Source organism: Eriocheir sinensis, chromosome 60 (genome assembly GCF_024679095.1).
Source record: "Eriocheir sinensis breed Jianghai 21 chromosome 60, ASM2467909v1, whole genome shotgun sequence".
NCBI classification, from domain to species: domain Eukaryota; kingdom Metazoa; phylum Arthropoda; class Malacostraca; order Decapoda; family Varunidae; genus Eriocheir; species Eriocheir sinensis.
This window is the reverse complement of record NC_066568.1, coordinates 10,261,624-10,281,759: the sequence shown is the minus strand read 5'-3', so window position 1 is coordinate 10,281,759 and position 20,136 is coordinate 10,261,624. Positions and strand designations below refer to the sequence as shown.

General features: G+C 41.9%; 1 protein-coding gene and 2 long non-coding RNA genes across 31 annotated transcripts in view; 1 reads left to right on the top strand and 2 right to left on the bottom strand.

The window, feature by feature from the left end:
- The first annotated feature begins 662 nt into the window (after positions 1 to 662).
- Positions 663 to 2,798, top strand: LOC126985952 (uncharacterized). The gene is made up of 2 exons (XR_007739218.1): positions 663 to 2,546; positions 2,687 to 2,798. It is a non-coding gene; the product is annotated as an uncharacterized LOC126985952 (long non-coding RNA).
- On the bottom strand, positions 1,230 to 7,875 carry LOC126985951 (uncharacterized). Of its 23 annotated transcripts, none has more exons than XR_007739203.1 (4): positions 4,182 to 7,875; positions 3,177 to 4,112; positions 2,909 to 3,040; positions 1,230 to 2,776 (listed from the first exon to the last, which is right to left on the bottom strand). It is a non-coding gene; the product is annotated as an uncharacterized LOC126985951 (long non-coding RNA). The 23 variants fall into 23 exon arrangements; XR_007739208.1 differs by having other exon boundaries at positions 2,909 to 4,112; positions 4,182 to 4,323; positions 4,395 to 7,875; XR_007739206.1 differs by having other exon boundaries at positions 2,909 to 4,112; positions 4,182 to 5,281; positions 5,350 to 7,875.
- Positions 7,876 to 10,389: 2,514 nt separating this feature from the next.
- LOC126985947 (uncharacterized) overlaps positions 10,390 to 20,136 on the bottom strand; it is a 42,090-nt gene continuing 32,343 nt past the window's right edge. For 6 of the 7 annotated variants that reach the window (XM_050841549.1, XM_050841550.1, XM_050841546.1 and 3 more), the window contains 6 exons: positions 19,310 to 19,402; positions 18,603 to 18,658; positions 16,570 to 16,626; positions 15,584 to 15,779; positions 14,670 to 14,833; positions 10,390 to 11,808 (listed from right to left, as the gene is read on the bottom strand). In XM_050841549.1, coding sequence (XP_050697506.1) covers positions 11,748 to 11,808; positions 14,670 to 14,833; positions 15,584 to 15,779; positions 16,570 to 16,626; positions 18,603 to 18,658; positions 19,310 to 19,402 — 627 coding nt within the window. In that variant the 3' untranslated portion in view covers positions 10,390 to 11,747. The remainder of the gene's footprint in view (positions 11,809 to 14,669; positions 14,834 to 15,583; positions 15,780 to 16,569; positions 16,627 to 18,602; positions 18,659 to 19,309; positions 19,403 to 20,136) is intronic. The other variant, XR_007739189.1, reaches the window with a different exon arrangement.

Here is a 20,136-nt window from a genome sequence, read left to right as displayed (position 1 = left end):
ACGCACGGCAAGGAGTCGGCTCGCTTACCACGCCCGTGTTGCACATGCAATGGCTTGCAAGCCTGCTGGCTGGGAAACACACAGGCAAGATTCGCCCTCTGACGTGCGACCAGAAACTGGACATCATCAGGAGGATTAAGAGAGCGATAGGCGGGAAACAATGAATTTTCCCCGTATGTGAGCGCAGGTGGGACAAAATTATATGTATACAAATTATATATATATATATATATATATATATATATATATATAGAGAGAGAGAGAGAGAGAGAGAGAGAGAGAGAGAGAGAGAGAGAGATAGATTTTTTTTTTTTTTTTTTTTTTTTTTTTACTGTTGTGGCGCAGGCAAGTGTTTATAGTGGCGCTTGTTTTGGAGGGGTTCATGCTGCCCTCCTGGAGCTCATCTTTAATCCTAGAATCTAGAGTCCGGTTTGATGGGTGGTCTTCTGGACAGCAAGTGGGTAGTTATAAGCGGCTGAAAAATCCCAGCTTGGTGTCACCGGGCGAGGCACGAACCCGCGTCGTCCTGAACGAGGCGCCGTAACGCTCTCCACTCAGCCACCGCCTCATATATATATATATATATATATATATATATATATATATATATATATATATATATATATATATATATATATATATATACATGTGTGTGTGTGTGTTTACCTAGTTGCCTAGTTGCATTTACCTAGTTGTGACACACGGGAAAAGAGCTATGCTCACGCTGTCCCGTCTCCATATCCGCTCTTGTCCAACTTTTCCTCAAAATCATGAATGTTTCTTGCACAAACCACCTCCTCCTCCAGCCTATTCCTTAGCTCAATGCTTCTGTTTTAGAAGCTGAACTTTTCCACATCTTGCCTACACGTGGTCGTGTGTGTGTGTATATGTGCGTGTGCGTGTGCGTGTGAGTGTGTGTGTGTGTGTGTGTGTGTGTGTGTGTGTGTGTGTGTATTTCTTGTCATTTTCTTTTTAATTTTATGGAATTTTTTATTTTATGAAATTTTTCCATCAATCTGACTCATCTTCCTTTTGCTTCATCAGTGGATGCTCTCTCTCTCTCTCTCTCTCTCTCTCTCTCTCTCTCTCTCTCTCTCTCTCTCTCTCCCCTGCTTTCATCTGTTTACTCTCAGCTTTCTCTGGCTTCAGGTTTTCTATTTATCCAACAATTTTTCATCCTCTGTTTTGATTCTTTGCCTCGCGGTGAGAGAAAAAATGAAACACAATGGCACCGTCTGGAGCATTATTGGGGCACACCAGCACTCAGGTTCACACAAACACTCACAGTATAAACATTTTGTCATTTTGATTTCAGGCACAACTTGTACATTTTATTTCCTTACAGTCTAGCATCTCCTTGGGTGTGAAATGTGACCATGTGCTGACAGCTCCCATGATAACTAATACTAATAATAATACAGTACTTTAATAACCTTCTATGCGATTAAATTCCTCAGTTGAATGTACATATCATGGCATGACGTGAACATATACGGTACTTATACAGACTTCTATGTGATCAAATGTCTTATCAGAGTATCATGGGTTGCAGGAATGGTCTCACCACACCACGAATATATTCCTGGTCGCTTAAGTCTACCACAGCACTGCCAACCACAGCTTATAGTTCGGACCACAGCCACAGAATAGGGGAGTGTGGCCACCTTCACCACAGCGGCCAAGTTGCTACCAGAAGAGCTGTGTGGATTTCAAATTGATGGTGATATGATAAGTGTTTAGATTGACTGATTTATCGGAATTTTCAATCATGTCTATATCTATTACACAAAGCATCAATAATAAATGGTTTCAACAGTAACTTTAAGGGGTTTGTTTTTATTTTTTTTATTTTTAAGTCACTGTTATTCTTATTTATTTGTGTTTTCATGTTTTTTATGTGTCAAGGGAAACATTTAAGGAGAGAGAGAAAGGAAGAGAAGAAACAAAGATGAAGGAATAGAAGAGAAAGTGAAGATAAAATGAGGGACGGAAGATAAGGAGGAGGAGGAGGAGGAGGAGAAAGGAAAGAACACAAAAAGTAATAGAAGAGAAGGAAGAAGAGGAGGAAAGAAAAGAAAGTAAGAAGAGGAAGAAGAAGCAAAAGAAAAGAAAAAGGAAAAAAGGAGTTGGTTGGCTTTATCATGAATAGAAAACAGATTAAAGTTTACGTCTCGGCATCAGCTAAAGTTTCCCACAACTCTTTAGGTAACAACATAGTGCCCCTGTGATGAGGGTGTCCACACTCTCCTGTTGTGTGGCTCTGGTTTGATCTGCCTCAAGCAAAGCCACTAAACATATGCAGGCAAGATCTGTAACACTAGAATACCTTACTGACTATCACTTATTCACTGGGTTGCTATATAGACACATGATTATCCGTCAATACATTCATAAACTATTCTCTCACCGTTACACTATTCCTTCCTACTTTCTCTCTCACTTCTGTCTCCTTTTTAATTTCTTTTCTTTCCTGCAACTCCTCTTTCTTCTTTTATGGACCTCAATATAGCGTATTTCAGATTTAACAAACTTTCCGGCCCAGTGCAGTACATGCTAGGATTTGCTGGGTTACTATATAGACAATGTTATCCATCAAGATATCGCATAAACCACAGTAAAACATCAATATTGTGGACCTCTATCTAGCATATTTTGGCTTTAATAATAAACTTTCTGACCCAGTGAGGTACATGGTTTGATTTGCTGGGTTACTATATAGACACTGTTATCCATCAAGATATCACATAAACCACAGTAAAACATCAATATTATGGACCTCTATCTAGCATATTTTGGCTTTAATAATAAACTTTCTGACCCAGTGAGGTACATGGTTCGATTTGCTGGGTTATTATATAGACAATGTTATCCTTCAAGATATCACATAAACTACCTCAATATTACAGACCTTGATATAGCATTTTTCGGATTTAAAAAAACTTTGGGGGAGGTGCATGCTGGGATTTGCTGGGTTACTATATAGACACTGTTATCCGTCAAGATATCGCATAAACTACAGGAAAACCTCAATATTATGGACCTCTATATAGCATTTTTGGATATAACAAACTTTTGGGCCCAGTTCGGTACATGCTAGGATTTGCTGGGTTACTATATAGACACTGTTATCCGTCAAGATATCGCATAAACTACAGGAAAACCTCGATATTATGGACCTCGATATAGCATTTTTGGATATAACAAACTTTTGGGCCCAGTTCGGTACATGCTGGGATCTGCTGAACAAGAACGGTAAGTGTTCAGTTCGGTTCAGTGGTTGATCGACCAAACGTGTACAAGAATGTTGGTTGGTGGCCAAGAAAACAAAGCCAAATGAGTGGTGTGAGTCTACTTACTTGGCTCCATAAAACTATAAGTGGAATGCTTTTTACCTATTATTTTGTCCCTTATCCACTGCTGAACCCAACCAACCACTTCTACTATTCATATTTATACTCTTAACTAAAGGTCTATTATATCTCCTATCCATTGCTAAGCCCAACAAACCCTCATTACATGTATACTTTGACTAACTTTTCCGTCCCTGTGGTTGGAACTTTCTCTGCACCCATTATGTGTTTTGTAGTCAGTTTAGTTTTGTCCTACTGAATGTAAACACTTCCACATTCTTAAGTACCTGTTTTGTAAGTACCTTTGAGTTCTTCTTTGTAAACTCTTTTTTTCCAGCATTAATATTTTTGCCGGAATCATTTTTTTCCATCCCTGTATTAGAGCCTTATTTTTTTGTCCCTTACCTATTGCTCAACCCAACCAGGCATCTCTTTTATATATATACTCTTGAATAAATCTCTATTATGTCTCCCATCTATTGCTAAGCCCAACTAATTCTCATTACATTTATACTTTTGACTCACTGATTTTTTTTCCATCCCTGTATTTTACCTTTTTTTTTCCCCCTATCCTTCCAACCAAACATCTCTTCTATATATATACTCTTGATTAGACCTCTAGTAAGTCTCCTCTCCCTTGCTAAACCCAACCAACCATCTCTTTTATATATATATATACTCTTGCTTAGACCTCTAGTAAGTCTCCTCTCCCTTGCTAAACCCAACCAACCATCTCTTTTATATATATACTCTTGATTAGACCTCTAGTAAGTCTCCTCTCCCTTGCTAAACCCAACCATCTCTTTTATATATATATACTCTTGATTAGACCTCTAGTAAGTCTCCTCTCCCTTGCTAAACCCAACCAAACATCTCTTTTATATATATACTCTTGATTAGACCTCTAGTAAGTCTCCTCTCCCTTGCTAAACCCAACCAACCATCTCTTTTATATATATACTCTTGATTAGACCTCTAGTAAGTCTCCTCTCCCTTGCTAATCCCAACCAACCATCTCTTTTATATATATACTCTTGATTAAACCTCTATTATGTCTTCCATCTATTACTATGCCCATCCACCACTAATAACATTTATACTCTTGGCTAAACTTATGTTCTATTTCCCATCCACTGCTAACCCAACCAACCACCTCCATTTATATCTATACTCTTAACTAAATCTCTGCATTATCTCCAATCTATTGCTGAGCCCAACCAACTATCTGCCATTACATTCCCCTAACTAAACCTCTATTGTATCTCCCTTCCATTACAAAGCTCAAATAACTCTCATTACATATGTACTCTCATTGAAACCTCTATTGTATCTCCCATCCATTACAAAGCTCAAATAACTCTCATTACATATATACTCTCATTTAAACCTCTATTGTATCTCCCATCCATTGCTAAGGCCAACTAAATTCTAATATATTTATACTCTTTACTAAACCTCTATCATATTTCCCATCCATTGCTAAACCCATCTACCTCTCATTACATTTATACTCGTAACTAAACCTCTATTGTGTCTCCCATCCTTTCCTAAACCCAACTAACTCTCATTACATTTATACTCTTAACTAAACCTCTATTGTGTCTCCCATCCTTTCCTAAACCCAACTAACTCTCATTACATTTATACCCTTAACTAAACCTCTATTGTGTCTCCCATCCTTTCCTAAACCCAACTAACTTTCATTACGTTTATACTCCTGACTAAATCTCTATTGTGTCTCCCATCCTTTCCTAAACCCAACTAACTTTCATTACGTTTATACTCCTGACTAAACCTCTATTGTGTCTCCCATCCTTTCCTAAACCCAACTAACTCTCATTACATTTATACCCTTAACTAAACCTCTATTGTGTCTCCCATCCTTTCCTAAACCCAACTAACTCTCATTACATTTATACCCTTAACTAAACCTCTATTGTGTCTCCCATCCTTTCCTAAACCCAACTAACTTTCATTACGTTTATACTCCTGACTAAACCTCTATTGTGTCTCCCATCCTTTCCTAAACCCAACTAACTTTCATTACGTTTATACTCCTGACTAAATCTCTATTGTGTCTCCCATCCTTTCCTAAACCCAACTAACTCTCATTACATTTATACCCTTAACTAAACCTCTATTGTGTCTCCCATCCTTTCCTAAACCCAACTAACTTTCATTACGTTTATACTCCTGACTAAATCTCTATGGTGTCTCCCATCCATTGCTCAGCCCAACTAACTCATAACACTTACATTGTTTCTTGAATCTCCTTTTTTTCTACACCGAACTCACACACATTCCCTTCATCATTGTATTTGCACCCTTCTATAAGCTCTCGTCTTTCTTCCTTCCCTACGTCTCCAACCAATCTTTATTAAACCTCTATAGACACTTGTTAAATTTATACACAATTTTTTATCATTCTACTTGCACTTTTGTCTAAACGCTCACATCTTCCCATCTTCATTACATCTTTAATAACCAGTCTTAATTAAACCTCATTGGACACTTTTAAAACTTCAACCAACTCTCACTACATATATACTCTTGACTTACTATTTATTTTCCTGCACCCAACTTATACAAATCCTTTTATCATAATATTTGCGCCCTTCTATAAGCTCTCATATCCTTCTTCCTTCACTGCATCTCTCTATCCAATCTTCATTAAGCCTCTAAGGACTCTTGTTAACCCGGTAGCAGCGACGGGCCAAATTTGTGCCATGATATAAACCCCCAAAAATATATGATACATAATCTGATCATAAATGCTTTGATGTATATTATGAAATGGTTTGTGTGGGGGGTGATTTTTTCTCATTTTTCTCGCTTGGAGGGACCATTAAGAAACATGATCCCCGCTGCTACCGGGTTAATCTTCTACCCATGATTAAGTTCTCTTTCTCCAAACTTAAGTACAGTTTTGGTAAGTACCTTTGCTCTCTTCTTTGGAAACTGTATTTGGAAAGTTGAGACTAAAAAATATATACCTTCTATTGTCTTTTATTAATTGCTAAGCCTAAATATTTCTTATAAAATCTCTACTCTTGACTAAAGTGATATTTTTCCACCTGCTGCCTTCAACTTCCCAACCATCTCAATATATTTCTAATCTTGACTAAACTGTTATTTTCAAACCTTCTGACTTACATTTCATGTCTGTAACTATATTTGCATCTCTTACAAAGTCTATCATTGGTATTGTCTCCAGCTTATTGCTAAGACCCAACTATCTCAATATATTTATAATGACTAAACTGGTATTTTTAAACCTTCTGACTTACATTTCATCCATCTATCGCTAAACTTAGACAGCTTTTGAAGTCTATTGTACCCTGTTATTGCATTTGAAGCCCAATTACTTCTCAGCAAATCCATACTCTTGACTAAGCCAATATTTTTTTACTCCCTGACCTCCAACTCTCTACCACTACATTTGTACCTCCTCCTCAGCCTGCTCCACCCTCCTCTATTGCACTGCTCAGCCCCAGACTCCTTACCAAACAGCAGACCCTCTATTCAACGCCAGACAGATACCAAAGAAATCTGCAATAAATGGAGGTGTTTTTTAAATGGGATTCATCAATGTGTGGTAAGCACCTTCATGGACCAGTGGTTAGCATGGCTAGCTACGAATCTGTGGGTCTGGCTTCATGTCCCAGCCTGTTCATCCTCCCCTTTTGGGCTGGTGGATAGATGTGCACCTGGGTAAACCTGGGGAAGGCAAGCTGTGGCAACCCGGATGTCACACTGGCCCTGTGTCCCAGGTGATGGGCTCTTGCCACCAAAGGCTCAAGGGCCAGTTGGACGGAGATGAACACCACTGCCATGCACAGCTAATGGATATGCACCCAACTTTACCTAAAGATTTGGGGCTGGTAGGACTTTGTATTTGTGTGAAGGAGTCAGCTCAAGATTGAGTCATGGGGAAATCCTTAAAAATAACATGCTAAATGGAGGGTCTGCTGTATTCTCCTCTTGACCAAGCATTCCACCCTGCCCAGGTACAACGTTCTCCACCTGCCTGATGTGGCCACCATCGTATCCCTGTATTGGCACCTCTGTCTAACTCTAAGCACATTGCAACCTCTTACTCCAACCTATTCCTAAATACTTTGTTTTCTGCCCCTTGACTTAGCCACTATTTTTCTATCAGTTTACTTTCTCCTATGTCAAGGGCCTATTCCTAAGCCACAACCACTCCTCAACATACTTTTGCTCTTGACTAAGATTTCTTCCTTATTTAAGTTCTCTTTCTATGTTTGCTCTTTACGCCAGACTCCACATGACTTTGTTCCTCATTACAATCTCCTTCCCTAAGTCTAACATCTCTTTTCATGGACTACACACACACTCTCTCTCTCTCTCTCTCTCTCTCTCTCTCTCTCTCTCTCTCTCTCTCTCTCTCTCTCTCTCTCTCTCTCTCTCTGTCTGTTTGTCTGTCTGTCTGTCTGTCTGTTTGTCTGTCTCTGTCTGTCAGTTTGTCTGTCAGTTTGTCTGTCTGTGTCTGTCTGTGTCTGTCTGTCTGTCTCTCTCTCTCTCTCTCTCTCTCTCTCTCTCTCTGTCTGTTTGTCTGTCTGTCTCTCTGTCTGTCCGTCTCTTTCTGTGTTTGTCTGTCTCTGTCTGTCTGTCTCTCTCTCTCTCTCTCTCTCTCTCTCTCTCTCTCTCTCTCTCTCTCTCTCTCTCTCTCTCTCTTATATAGAAACACAAAACACACTTCTTTTAACTCTATCTTAATCCTAATCTCGCTAACCTAGGTACTCTATGGTCATGACCTGTGGAATGGTTCAGTGTTTCTCCCCAGGAATCTTGTCTTTTAAATGTGGAGTAATAAGACCAGAACCACAGAAGAGGAGAGTGTGGCCACCTTCATCAGAGGCGTCATGTTGTTACCAAAAGAGCCGTGTGAAATTCAATGTGATGCTGATACAATAGTGATTTTTGTGCTCTGGGTAATTCCTCGAGATCCTGACCACACCCAAAGCACAAGAAAAGACTACTGTATGAGCATCAATTCAAATTTCATGTAGCTTTTTTTGGTAACAACATGGCATCTGTTCTATGGCTCTGGTTACGATAATCCTCGGCTATACAACACTGTCACAGCAACACGCCCAAACACAATGGTCTGCACACCCTTGTATATGTCTAAAGTATCCCTTATGTCGAGCTATCAAGGCAACAACACATGATACTATCGCACCAACACTTTCAGACAACACTTAAGATCCGATTCAGTCCAACACAGTGGATTTGCCGTCGCTCAAACCAAACTATTCAACCTGCCACACTCCACAATGGTCAGGTTTTCAATACTACACCAGATACACAAGAGATTTCCCATACGGTTTTCTCAACTTTCTGAACTTAAATATCGACACCAAACACTGTGCAAGGAATTTTCAAAGTCTTTAGTATTGGTTTGGGAGCTTCCTAACCCATCATGGCAAACTGTGCAAATGGCCCTTACTCTGAACACTCTAATTAATGTCTAAAATGTTCCTCTTATGTCTAGCTATAAGGCAATAATGGCAAGCTTCATTGGCCGTGCGAATATGGAAGTCGGCAAAGCGAAACAGAATCGGTCTACGTTAATAATTCTAGAGCCACTTCCTCGTAAGTGGTGGCTTTGGGAGTCTCCACTTTTAGCGATGAAAAGCTTCGTTCGATGTGTAAATATGGATGGCGTAAAAAAAGTGAAACTGAATTGGATTATGTGAATTATTCAAAACACTTCCTTGAAACTCTCCCAAGGTGGTGGCTCTGGAATGGTCTCCTCTCTCCCTCTCTTACTGTGCTTGCTCCATTACGTTCAGTCCATCCTCTCCCTGCCTTTCCTATCCTCCACCACTACTGCACCTCAACCAACCGTGTCACGCTCCCTCACTGAGTTTTCTTCATTAATTCGTTGGCAAACACACACGTGGACACATCATTTCAGGGCTACAGTGTCCAAGTGGCAACCTAACATATTCATAGTTTGAGCAAATTCCGTGCCATGCCCTGCGCGACACACACAACACGTCTGCCGTTTGTATTGAGCAAGACCCGGCCAACACCCACCAGTTAACACAGCCCCGAGTGAGTAAATACACGGTCACCTTACCACTAGTATACATTAGGCTACAAGTACAGAACAGCATTAACCTAAAGCAAACCAAACATAGGGGTAAGTACTAATATTACTACTTCATTCACCTATACTAGAGAAAGCTACATTTCCTCTCCTATAATAATCCTTACTTTACTACATGACCTCTATTACATTCCTCCTTGCTCCACCGCTACTTTGGGAATCTTACAATACTACAATTCACACTAACTCTACATCAACAGTATATTCTACCTTCTTCAACCTCTACATTCTCTACCCATGGCTGGATGTGGGTCTGTCAATCATATTCATACCAGGCATCCATCGGCCCAGGTCCATGTTCTTAAATACATCGGGCTCCCATTACCACTGTTTCCTAAGGCCACAGAGAAGATTAACCGGGTTTTCATGGGTGGTGGTGTTCCCGTTCAAGGTGTGGAAGTTGAGTAAAAGTATCACCTGCATCACAAACACTTCATGAAAATCCCAGCAACTTCCACAAGAGGCTTTTCAAACAGGCAAACTGAGGTACCAATGTCTTTAAAAATACGGACTTCCGATTTGATTAGACTCACTTTACCTCTGCATCTGTGTCTGTCCGTGGAAAGTCAGGTACAAGTATCACTAGGGCCATAAAACAGTCCGTGAAAATCCCAGCAACTTCCACGAGAGGCTTTTCAAACAGGCGAACTGAAGTGCCGATGTCTTTAAAAATACGGACTTCAGATTTGATTAGACTTACTTTACCTTTGCATCTGTGTCTGTCCGTGGAAAGTCTTTAGCATGAGAAGAAAAGCTTGGTATCATTTGAGGCGAACAGTGTGTGAACGAGGCCATTACACGATTGTCTAGTTTTGAGGAAATTGAGTTTTACAGCGACTGAGATTGAGAGAAGGAAAATTAGAGAAAAAGGGCAGTGCTTAGCGAACCTTATCACTGTTGTTTTTTTCCTTGAGCTCCTTTACTACAAAAAAATGTCACAGCCTCAGCCCTGGTAGTATTAATGTCTTCCCTGCCTCTATTTTCCTATTCCTCTTTGATTTTTTTAGTTGCTTTTTTTTCCCTTAAACTGCTTTCTTTAATGTACAAAATAACACCACAGTCTCAGCCTTGGTAGAATTAATGGACACTTTTCTGCCTCCATTTCTTATTCCTGTTTGATATTTCTTGCAGTTATTTTTTCCCTTGAGCTGCTTCCTGTACTATAAAAAAATGTCTCAGTCTTCATGGAATTAATAATCATTTCTCTGCCTCCATTTCTTATTCCTCTTTGATATTTTTTGCAGTTATTTTTTCCCTTGAGCTGCTTCCTGTACTATAAAAAAAATGTCTCGGTCTTCGTGGAATTAATAAACATTTCTCTGCCTCTTCCATTGTGTCCGATTCCTCACCAGCACCGATGAGGACACGGATGCAGAGATGGATGCCTGGCCTTACGCTAACTCTTAAAGTAATGCAACTATTGAAATGCAGTCACTGGTGTATAGAAGCTTAGTAAAGTGACCTTGATACTTCACTGGCACAGATGAGGACACAGATGCAGAGATGGACACTTGGCCTTACGCTAACCCTTAAACTAATGCTAATATTGGAATGCTGTCACTGGTGTATATAAGCTTAGTACAGTGACCTTGATACTTCACTAGCACGGATGAGGACACAGATGCAGAGCTGGATGCCAGGCCTTATGCTAACCCTTAAAGTAATGCTACAATTGGAATGCGGTCACCGGCGTATAAAACCTTAGAATACAGTGACCAGGAGAGAGCTTAGTTGTTTAGGGACATCACTGGGACTGCAGCCATGGACGAGGAGGTGGCTTGGGGATGCTGTCGATACTCACTCCATTGTAAAGCCAGCCATGGGACAGTTTTGAAATCCCTCCCTCCCCTGCCAGCCTGTATTGTGTACCCACTGTGATGTGATTTAAACCCCTGGAAGAATAGATCTGACTTGACAGACTCAGAAAATCGATGAAATACTGGAATCTATTGGTAGGTTAGGTTAGGATAGGTTAGGTTAGTCTATCTCTGTGAACTCTGTGATATATTTTGAACCACTGAAAGAACAGAGTAACAGAATGATTTGCTTGACTCAGAAAACTCAGATTAAAGTGGAGTCTATTTTTGGGGTTAGGTTAGGTTTGTTGGGTTGGTTAGGTTAGACTGGTTAATCCCTGACTGTCCCTTGTGTCAGCGTGGGAGTGTGGGAAAGGCTTTAGGAGGAACAGACAGCATCCCAAACACACACAAACGTTAAACAAGGCAACACTAACTCGTGATCAAGCGGCGAGCGTGTAGTTAGTGTGTTGTGCCGTGTTCCGTGTGTTGCATCTGCATCGTCTTCACCATCCTGAGGGGCCTGTGGGAGGGAAAGACAGTACAGAAATACATGTATGATGTGGTGAATGGGACGGCAGGAAAGACCGCACACTGAAAGCCTGAAAAGTATCACAAAATGGTTAAAAAATCAGGGCAGTGCCAGCCATGCTCAGTGCTGTGTAAATGCAATTAGGGAGGAACAATTAGGCAGGTGAGAATACACACTGAAACCAGGGTTGTGCTGATTTAAATTATGATTTAAATAATGTGATTTAAATTGATTCAAATTGAGTAAAATAATAAATTTAAATCAAAATTGAATATACTGTATTTAAAATTATATATATTGTAATACACTGCTGTATTTTTGTGCCTGTATATATTATATTTTTAATGTAAGTTATTTTAAGGGAAATATCAAACCACGTGGAAGACGGAGGTGGAGAAAGGAACCAGGAAAAGATTAAATGGTGAGGTCGCTTGAAGGAGGAGTAGAGGAAAGCAATTAATGTTAATCCGTGGTGGGTACGGGCGGTTGGAGCAAACCTGTGCATTGACGTCACAGAATTGGAGGCGTGGAAAAAGAGAGGTGACCGGAGACGAGGAGAGGAAGATTCACTTCAGGACTGAGCAGCAGTTGGGTAAGACAGGGTTCTGGAGTTACGGGTGTGGGGTGGCGTGTGAGTGTGTGTGGTGATGGATTAGGCGTGGCTTGTGGAGAGAATGTGCGGTGATACCCTGGCGTGATGAGGGAGAGAGTACTTGTGTGTGTCGTGTTGGCAGGGTGACTTATGGAGAATTGTGGAGTTGTGGAGAGAATGTGTGGTTAAACCTTGGCGTAGTGAGAGCAAGAGAGAGAGGGGGAGGAGAATTGATTGTGTTGTGTTAATGCGGTGATGGAGAGTGTACTTTGATGTATCTTGAAGAGTGATGCTGTTATTTCTGTGAAGTGTGTTCTGTAACTAATGTCATATTTGTGGGCTCCCAGGCATGATTTGTATGAAAAAAAAAAAAGGAAGGAATATTTCATAAAACTGGTCCTTGCTGACTCATCCACTGCCGGTAGCCTTCCTCGTCTTCTAGACCTAGTTCTTGCAACAGCTGCATCACTTCACTGCGCTCCTCTTTTCTTGCAAGCCATTGCTGCCTCCACATTCTTTTCTTTTTCTGTTGCTTGTGTAAACTGAGTGTCACTAGAGCCAGCAACGCGCAACTTTGACTTTAGAAAAAGGGGGGTGCAGAGGAGTCAGCCATAATTGTTGTTGTGAAATGTCGGTCGCGAAGTGTGTCCGTGTCGGCAAAAATCCACGATCTTATGACTGAAGATCCACGGAAAATTTGCCAAGTGTAACAGCCCATTTGTCCATCAATCCAAGACATAAATGTAATGGAAAATACCCAAGTGTTTGTGAGTGTTGGTACTGACACCCCACAGCTTAGGGGGTTTAGAGAGGAGAGCCCTTATATATATATATATATATATATATATATATATATATATATATATATATATATATATATATATATATATATATATATATATATATATTTAAGGTATAAGGAAGAAAATGTGATCCCTTTGTACAGGCCAAGCATCATCTGGTTGTCCTGTGCTGGTGGTGTGGCAGGCCAGCCAGGCACCAGGTAGTGGTTGCCTTCTCTTACAGGACAAATATTCAAAAGCATTAAAAGGAAAGTGTCATTTTGTTGATAACAACAATAAATATAATTATGAAGTTTAACCCAAGAAAAGCGATCCCAGGGTTGGAGAGAGCCACGGTCAGGCGACTGGTTGACCAAAAAATTGAGTCTCTCAGAATTGGAAAAAAACAGTACCTCAGCACCTTTGGAATATTGGAGCGCATAGGACAGTGAAAACCAAAACGTACTAAACCTATTTGTGTGGCTGTGGCAGCGGTCAATAAATGGGATTTAGCCGAGCGCTGGCAACCCTGGGACGTGTGAGGCGGGACTACGCGCGGCGAGGCAAGACGAGGGACGTGAGCGTAAGTGACAGGTAACACGTACACATATTTGTAACCACTAATAGACACCTCATCTATGTCTTAATTTTCTTAGCTTATCAATAATTTACAAATAAGCCGTGCTACGAGACGAGGCAAGACGATTGACGTGGGCGAAATGAATGACGTGGGGATAGTGGGCAGTAACACTGAGTGTTGACATATATTACATGATCCAGTCCAATTTTCAGCCATCTAGGCCTACTGGCGCAGTTTCTCAACGCGTTAAAAAATCGTGCTCAATTGAGGCTTGTCGCCTCTCCTCGGGCAAGCCTCAATTGAGGTCTGTCGCCGTTCTCAGGTTAATGAGCGTAATTATTTTTTTAATGCACAGGAACATGGTTGTCTAATTTCTTATTAACATGATACATTTTTGACCACATACTGCTTGAAGTCCCTCCTCTGTTTGTCTGTATTCATGTTCTGCTTATTTTAACTTGTCAGGTCTGATTAAACTGTCAGGGTTTTCAACATAATTATGTGACTCCTGTACATATCTAACTCATCCTGGGAAAGGTGACAACACTGAGCCATGCTTTCATTTGACACTGGCAAAGTTTTCACAAGAAAATGTCATCACAAAAGTGAGGTAATTAATCAACATTCCCAAAAAAATAATTAAAGCAAAAATAAATCATTTAGATAAAAAATAAATAAATAAATTTGAATCAAATAAATTTTTCTTCTTTTCAAAAATCATGATTTTTTCCACCCTGCTGGAAGACCTGCAAAGCATCACCTAATGGTTCAACACTCCAAGCAATGCCAGCCCTGCCCGGCCCTGTGAGGACAGTCAGGCCTCCAGGGCAGGCCCCTCACAGCTGCCCTTGTTGCCCTCTGAAAAATATGAATAAAAAAATAATACTAAAACACTCACTGTGTCAGGCACGGGTAGACGTCCTGGTGGGTGAAGAAGAGCTGGTAGTGCTTGGTGAAGGTCCGCTGGAGGTCCATGGGGCGCTGCATGACCTTCTTGGTGAGGTACTGGACCACCAGCAGCGGGTACATCTCCGACACCACATTGCTCAACACCATCTGGCCCTATGGTGATGAAGTGGTGATGAGAGTGTGGTGGTGATAAGGGTGTAGTGGTGGTGATGAGTGAGGTGATGATGGTGTGTACCGGTACTGTAACTTTTTGTGGACTTGTTAGGTTAGGTTAAGTTTAGGGTACTTCAAACACATGATAGTCAGCACCTTCTGGTATAAATCAACAAAGAATGGCCTCACTTTGTTGTATTGAAATTTTGATTACTAAGGAAGCATAGATGAATTTTCTGAGTCAAGACCTATAGTAACTGTTTGGGGTCTTGTTAGGTTAAGTTTAGGGTATCTTCAAACACATGATAGTCAGCACCTTATGGTATAAATCAACAAAGAATGGCCTCACTTTGTTGTATTGAAATTCTGATTAGTAAGGAAGCATAGATGAATTTTCTGAGTCAAGACCTATAGTAACTGTTTGGGGTTTTGTTAGGTTAGGTTAAGTTTAGGGTACTTCAAACACATGATAGCCAGCACCTTATGGTATAAATCTACAAAGAATGGCCTCACTTTGTTGTATTGAAATTCTGATTAGTAAGAAAGCATAGATGAATTTTCTGAGTCAAGACCTATAGTAACTGTTTGGGGTCTTGTTAGGTTAGGTTAAGTTTAGGGTACTTCAAACACATGATAGCCAGCACCTTATGGTATAAATCAACAAAGAATGGCCTCACTTTGTTGCATAGAAAGTCTCGTCACTAAAGACCTTGCAGAGGGAAACTGGACAGCACAGCACCAAGCACTCACGTAATTGTTCATCCAGCTGAGGGGCGAGTAGAAGAGTTCTTTGTTGGTGTTTCCACAGAGGCGGCAGTGGTCAACGTGCCAGTCCACCACGGTGTTACAGCACAAGTTGATGTTCTGCACCCTCTCCGTCATGGCCACCAGACGCTCCTCGTACCCCGGCTGAGTCTGACCCTGGCTGGCCGCGAGCATGATCTTACTGCAGAGGAGGAGGAGGAGGAGGAGGAGGAAATGAAAAAGCATAAATGTTGAAGGAAGACAGGAAGGAGGAAGATTATTGGGAGAAGAAGAATTGGAGGAGGAGGACGAGGAGGAAGAGGAGGAGGAGGAGGAGGAGGAGGAGGAGGAGGAGGAGGAGGAGGAGGAGGTGGAAGAGGAGGAGGAGGAGGAGGAGGAGAAGACCAATTAAAGGACTGGTAATAATAATAATAATAATAATAATAATAATAATAATAATAATAATAATAATAATAATAATAATAATAATAATAATAATAATAATTCTTGAAGACTTTGATAACATATACTCCAGGCTTAAAGAGTTATTGATCACAGAACACAACACTAACACAACACAATCACAGTATGAATCTTTTAGAAACACAAAAAAACGTAAGCAATTTAAAAGGAGGTTCGTGCTTTCATGGTACAGAAGAGGGATCAGACTAGCACCAGGGCCTTAAAGCTACCACTGGAAATGCCCACAACTCCTTCGAAAGCCTTGTTAAATATGTGCTGGTATGACAGAATGTTTAAGAATATGACCCTAAAACCACTGAGACCATGTTCTAATGCGTATTTTTGTAGGTTAGTGGTACAGAAGAAAGGTCAAACTACCACCAGGGTCATTAAACTATCCCTGGAAATGCCCAAAACACTTACAAAAACTGTGTCAAATATGTGCTTGGGCGTCAAAAGGTTTAAGAATATGGCCCTATGAGTCCCTGAGGCCAGCTGTCCCTCGAGGCAAGGTGACCATCAATACTCACATGTCCCCGTCTTCGTCAGGCTCCACAAAGTTCTCGTCAATCAGTATAGCACAGGCCCTGGGGGGGGGTGAAGGGGGGGTGGCATTAATAACAACAACAGAAATGACATCAACAACAGACAATATAACAATGCGGTAAACTATTGCTAGGTCAAATATTTTACAGGTTAGGTCAAAACACTGTCAGGAACCAGCTGAACAGGCTTGGCAGGTCACAAAACACACGAGAAACATAGACGTGTGGTTTTAGTAGGAAGGGAGAGAAAGGGAAGGTAAAAGGAGAGAGGGAGAGAGAGAAAATGGACAGTGAGTGGAAGGAAAGTGAGGAAGGAAAGGGAGGAAGGAGAGAGTAAAGGAGGAGGGAGAGAAAGGTGAGCTAGATGTATGGTTTTAGTAGGAATGGAGAGAAAGGGATGGTGAAAGGATAGAGGGAGAGAGAGAGAGAGAGGGAGTGAGAGAAAAGTAAGAGAGAGGGAGAAATCAATCAATCAATCAATCAATGGGAGCATACGCCAGGCGGCACGTCGCCTCTCCCACCCTATGACGCCAAATCGGGGGGTCCCTCCGGGCGAGTCTCCATGCAGGCCCCCTTCCCATCCTGAGTACCTCCCGGCAGAATCTATCGACTTGCTCAAGCCACGAACTCAGTGGGCGTCCCTTTGGCCTCCTCCACTCAGGGTTGTCTCTTACAGAGACAACCCAATGAGCAAGATCAGCTTCTGGGCAACGTGCCACGTACCCGTATAGCCGGAGTTGGCGTTGATGGACTATGCAGGTAATATATGTTGAATCAGTCTCACAGAGTAGTTGCCAGTTTGACACAACGTCATCCCAATGATATCCCATGATTCTGCATAGACACTTATTACCAAAGGCATCAGTCTACCTCTTGAAGTCCCTATTTAGTGCCCATGTCTCACAGCCATAGACTAAGCCAGGGAGCACAAGGGACTTGAAGACTCAGATCTTTGTCCTTCTGCACAGGTATCGAAAATGCCATATACTCGTGTTGAGCGAGTCCATCACACCGCGGGCCAGACCAATCCACTGGTGAGACTCACCATTGTTATGAACTACACAACCAAGATAAGTGAAACTTTCTGAGATTTCAACATCCTCGCCACATGCATGAACAGACTGTACTGTTTCATCCAGCAAGCCTCCAAACACCTGTACTTTGGTATCTCAAGTCCCAAGGGCTTCACCTCCTCGTGCAGTGCCTCGAGAGCCATCACCAAAACCTCCAGCGACTCAGCCAGGATTACTGCATCATCAGCAAAAACAAGGTCACTGACCCTGGTATTGCCAATGGATGCTCTGCAATGACTCTGGTCCACAACACCTTGAGATCGACACGTATGAGAGTGTTCCAACAATATTTCTCACAACACAGGATTGCCAATTGAGTGGGTTCTCCACTAAATTTGGTGGAAAATCATATCAGCCCAGCGCGGAAAATCTACGGACGAGTAACTGGTGGATGTTCTAGTCCAATATAGCGGCATTTTTGCATAGCTTCACCTGACTGATTCTTTGACCAAATAGTTGTAAATATTGCAGTTGGCAATACTACCCTGCCAGAACCTCAAGGAGAGATGTCCGCAGTTGCCTCAAAATGGCTGATCATCCCGCACGCACTGACATAAGTGTTCACATTCAACACTCCCTGAACGTGCATGTACTTTCGTAGGAGAGGCATACATAACCGACTCCTATAGATCTGGGCCTCCACTTTCCAATGGTGTTTTTGGTTTATAGCTGTGATGAATAGTTTTTGAGATACAGAGGTTAAGAGACCCCCCATTGGGCTGCCCGCCTGCACCTGAGGGGATGGTCGCGTCCCTCACCACGCGTAAAGAAAGGGTTAAGAAACGTGATCCCTGCAGCTACCGGGTTAAACACCTGTCAACTCTTGCAGAAGGAGGTTGGATAGCACAGCACCGGGCAGCCCCAGCACTCACATAGTTGTTCATCCAGGAAGGCCAGAAGAAGTATTAGCATAAAAACAAGGTACTTCTAGGGGCTGTAACTTACCCATAATACTCCCTGTACTTCTCCTCGTCAAGGCCCTCTTGCAGATTATGGACTTGCTGCAAAGGGAACAGAGAATACGTCAAGAGGCTGAGAGAAGAACAGTCAAACCAGCACCAGGGCCTTAAAACTGCCACGGCTAAAATGCCTACAAATCCTTAAAAAGCCTTGTTAATGAGTGCTTTTTATTTTTTTTTTTTTTTTTTTTCCCTTGAGCTGCCTCATTTGTTTTAAAAAAAAAAAAAAAAAAGGAACAAAAGAACTCTCTCTCTCTCTCTCTCTCTCTCTCTCTCTCTCTCTCTCTCTCTCTCTCTCTCTCTCTCTCTCTCTCTCTCCATCCCTTCTTCCTTCCACTACCCCATTTTTCTTTCCCTTTTCCTTTCTCCCTTCCACATCCCTCTCTTCCTTTTTCTCCCTCTCTCCCTTCCTCATTTTCCTTTCTCCCTCTCTCCTCCTCCCTTCCACATCCCTCTCTCCCTCCTTTCCCTCCTTCCCTTCCCTCTTCCTTCCACTTCTGCATCCATAACTCTATCCTTTCTCCCTCTCATATTCCTTTCCCTTTCTCTCATTTCTCTCCTTTCTCCGACTTACTCCCTTCCTTCCTCTTTCTCCCTTCCCTCTCACCCTCTTTCTTCCTCCCTTGCCCTCCTCCTCCCTGTCCCTCCCTCCTTCCCTTCACACAGGTCACCACAAGAAGTCAACACACACACCTTGATGTCCAGGAGGCTCTTCTTGATCTCTATAATCCTCTTCTCGTCCTGTGGAATCCTAGGCTCATTGTCCTCCATGATTGATTCAAAGGCCTGGGATAGATAGATAGATAGAGATAGAGAGAGAGAAAATGATGAAATTATACAAATCATATTTCTATATTTCCCTTTACTTGCCCTTTTCTTTCCCTTTCCTTTCTCTCCCTTCCTCTCACTTCATCTCCTTTTTCACTCTCTCCCTCTTCCTTCCTTCCTTCCTTCCTTCCCTTCCTCATCCCTCTCCCTCACTTCTGCCTGCCTTTCTTTCCCTTTACTTGCCCTTTTCTTTCCCTTTCCTTTCTCTCCCTTCCTCTCACTTCATCTCCTTTTTCACTCTCTCCCTCTTCCTTCCTTCCTTCCCTTCCTCATCCCTCTCCCTCACTTCTGCCTTCCTTCCTTTCTTTCATTCATTTTCTTCCTCTCTCTCAGTTTCCATTCTCCCACTCTCACTTTTCTCTCCCTCCCTCTTCCTCCCTCCATTCTACAGGACCCTCCCTAGGTTCGCGCTATCCAAGTTCCGTGATCCTGGAGTTTGGCGCTTAGTCCTAAATTCTCGCCATTCGACTTTCATGCATTACCGCCCCGAGTTTGGTGTTGCTTTGACATGTACGCGTCACGTCTACCTACTGTTGGCGCCATGTGCGTTGCCTTAAAAGGCAGTGTCACACTCTCCATTTCCCTCTAATCATTGGGGCTATGGGCAACCGCGATGCCCAACCGGGAGCTAGTTGTCAGTATGGATGGAAAACGGTTGTGGGTACGAGCAATCGCGTGGCTGTATGTAAACT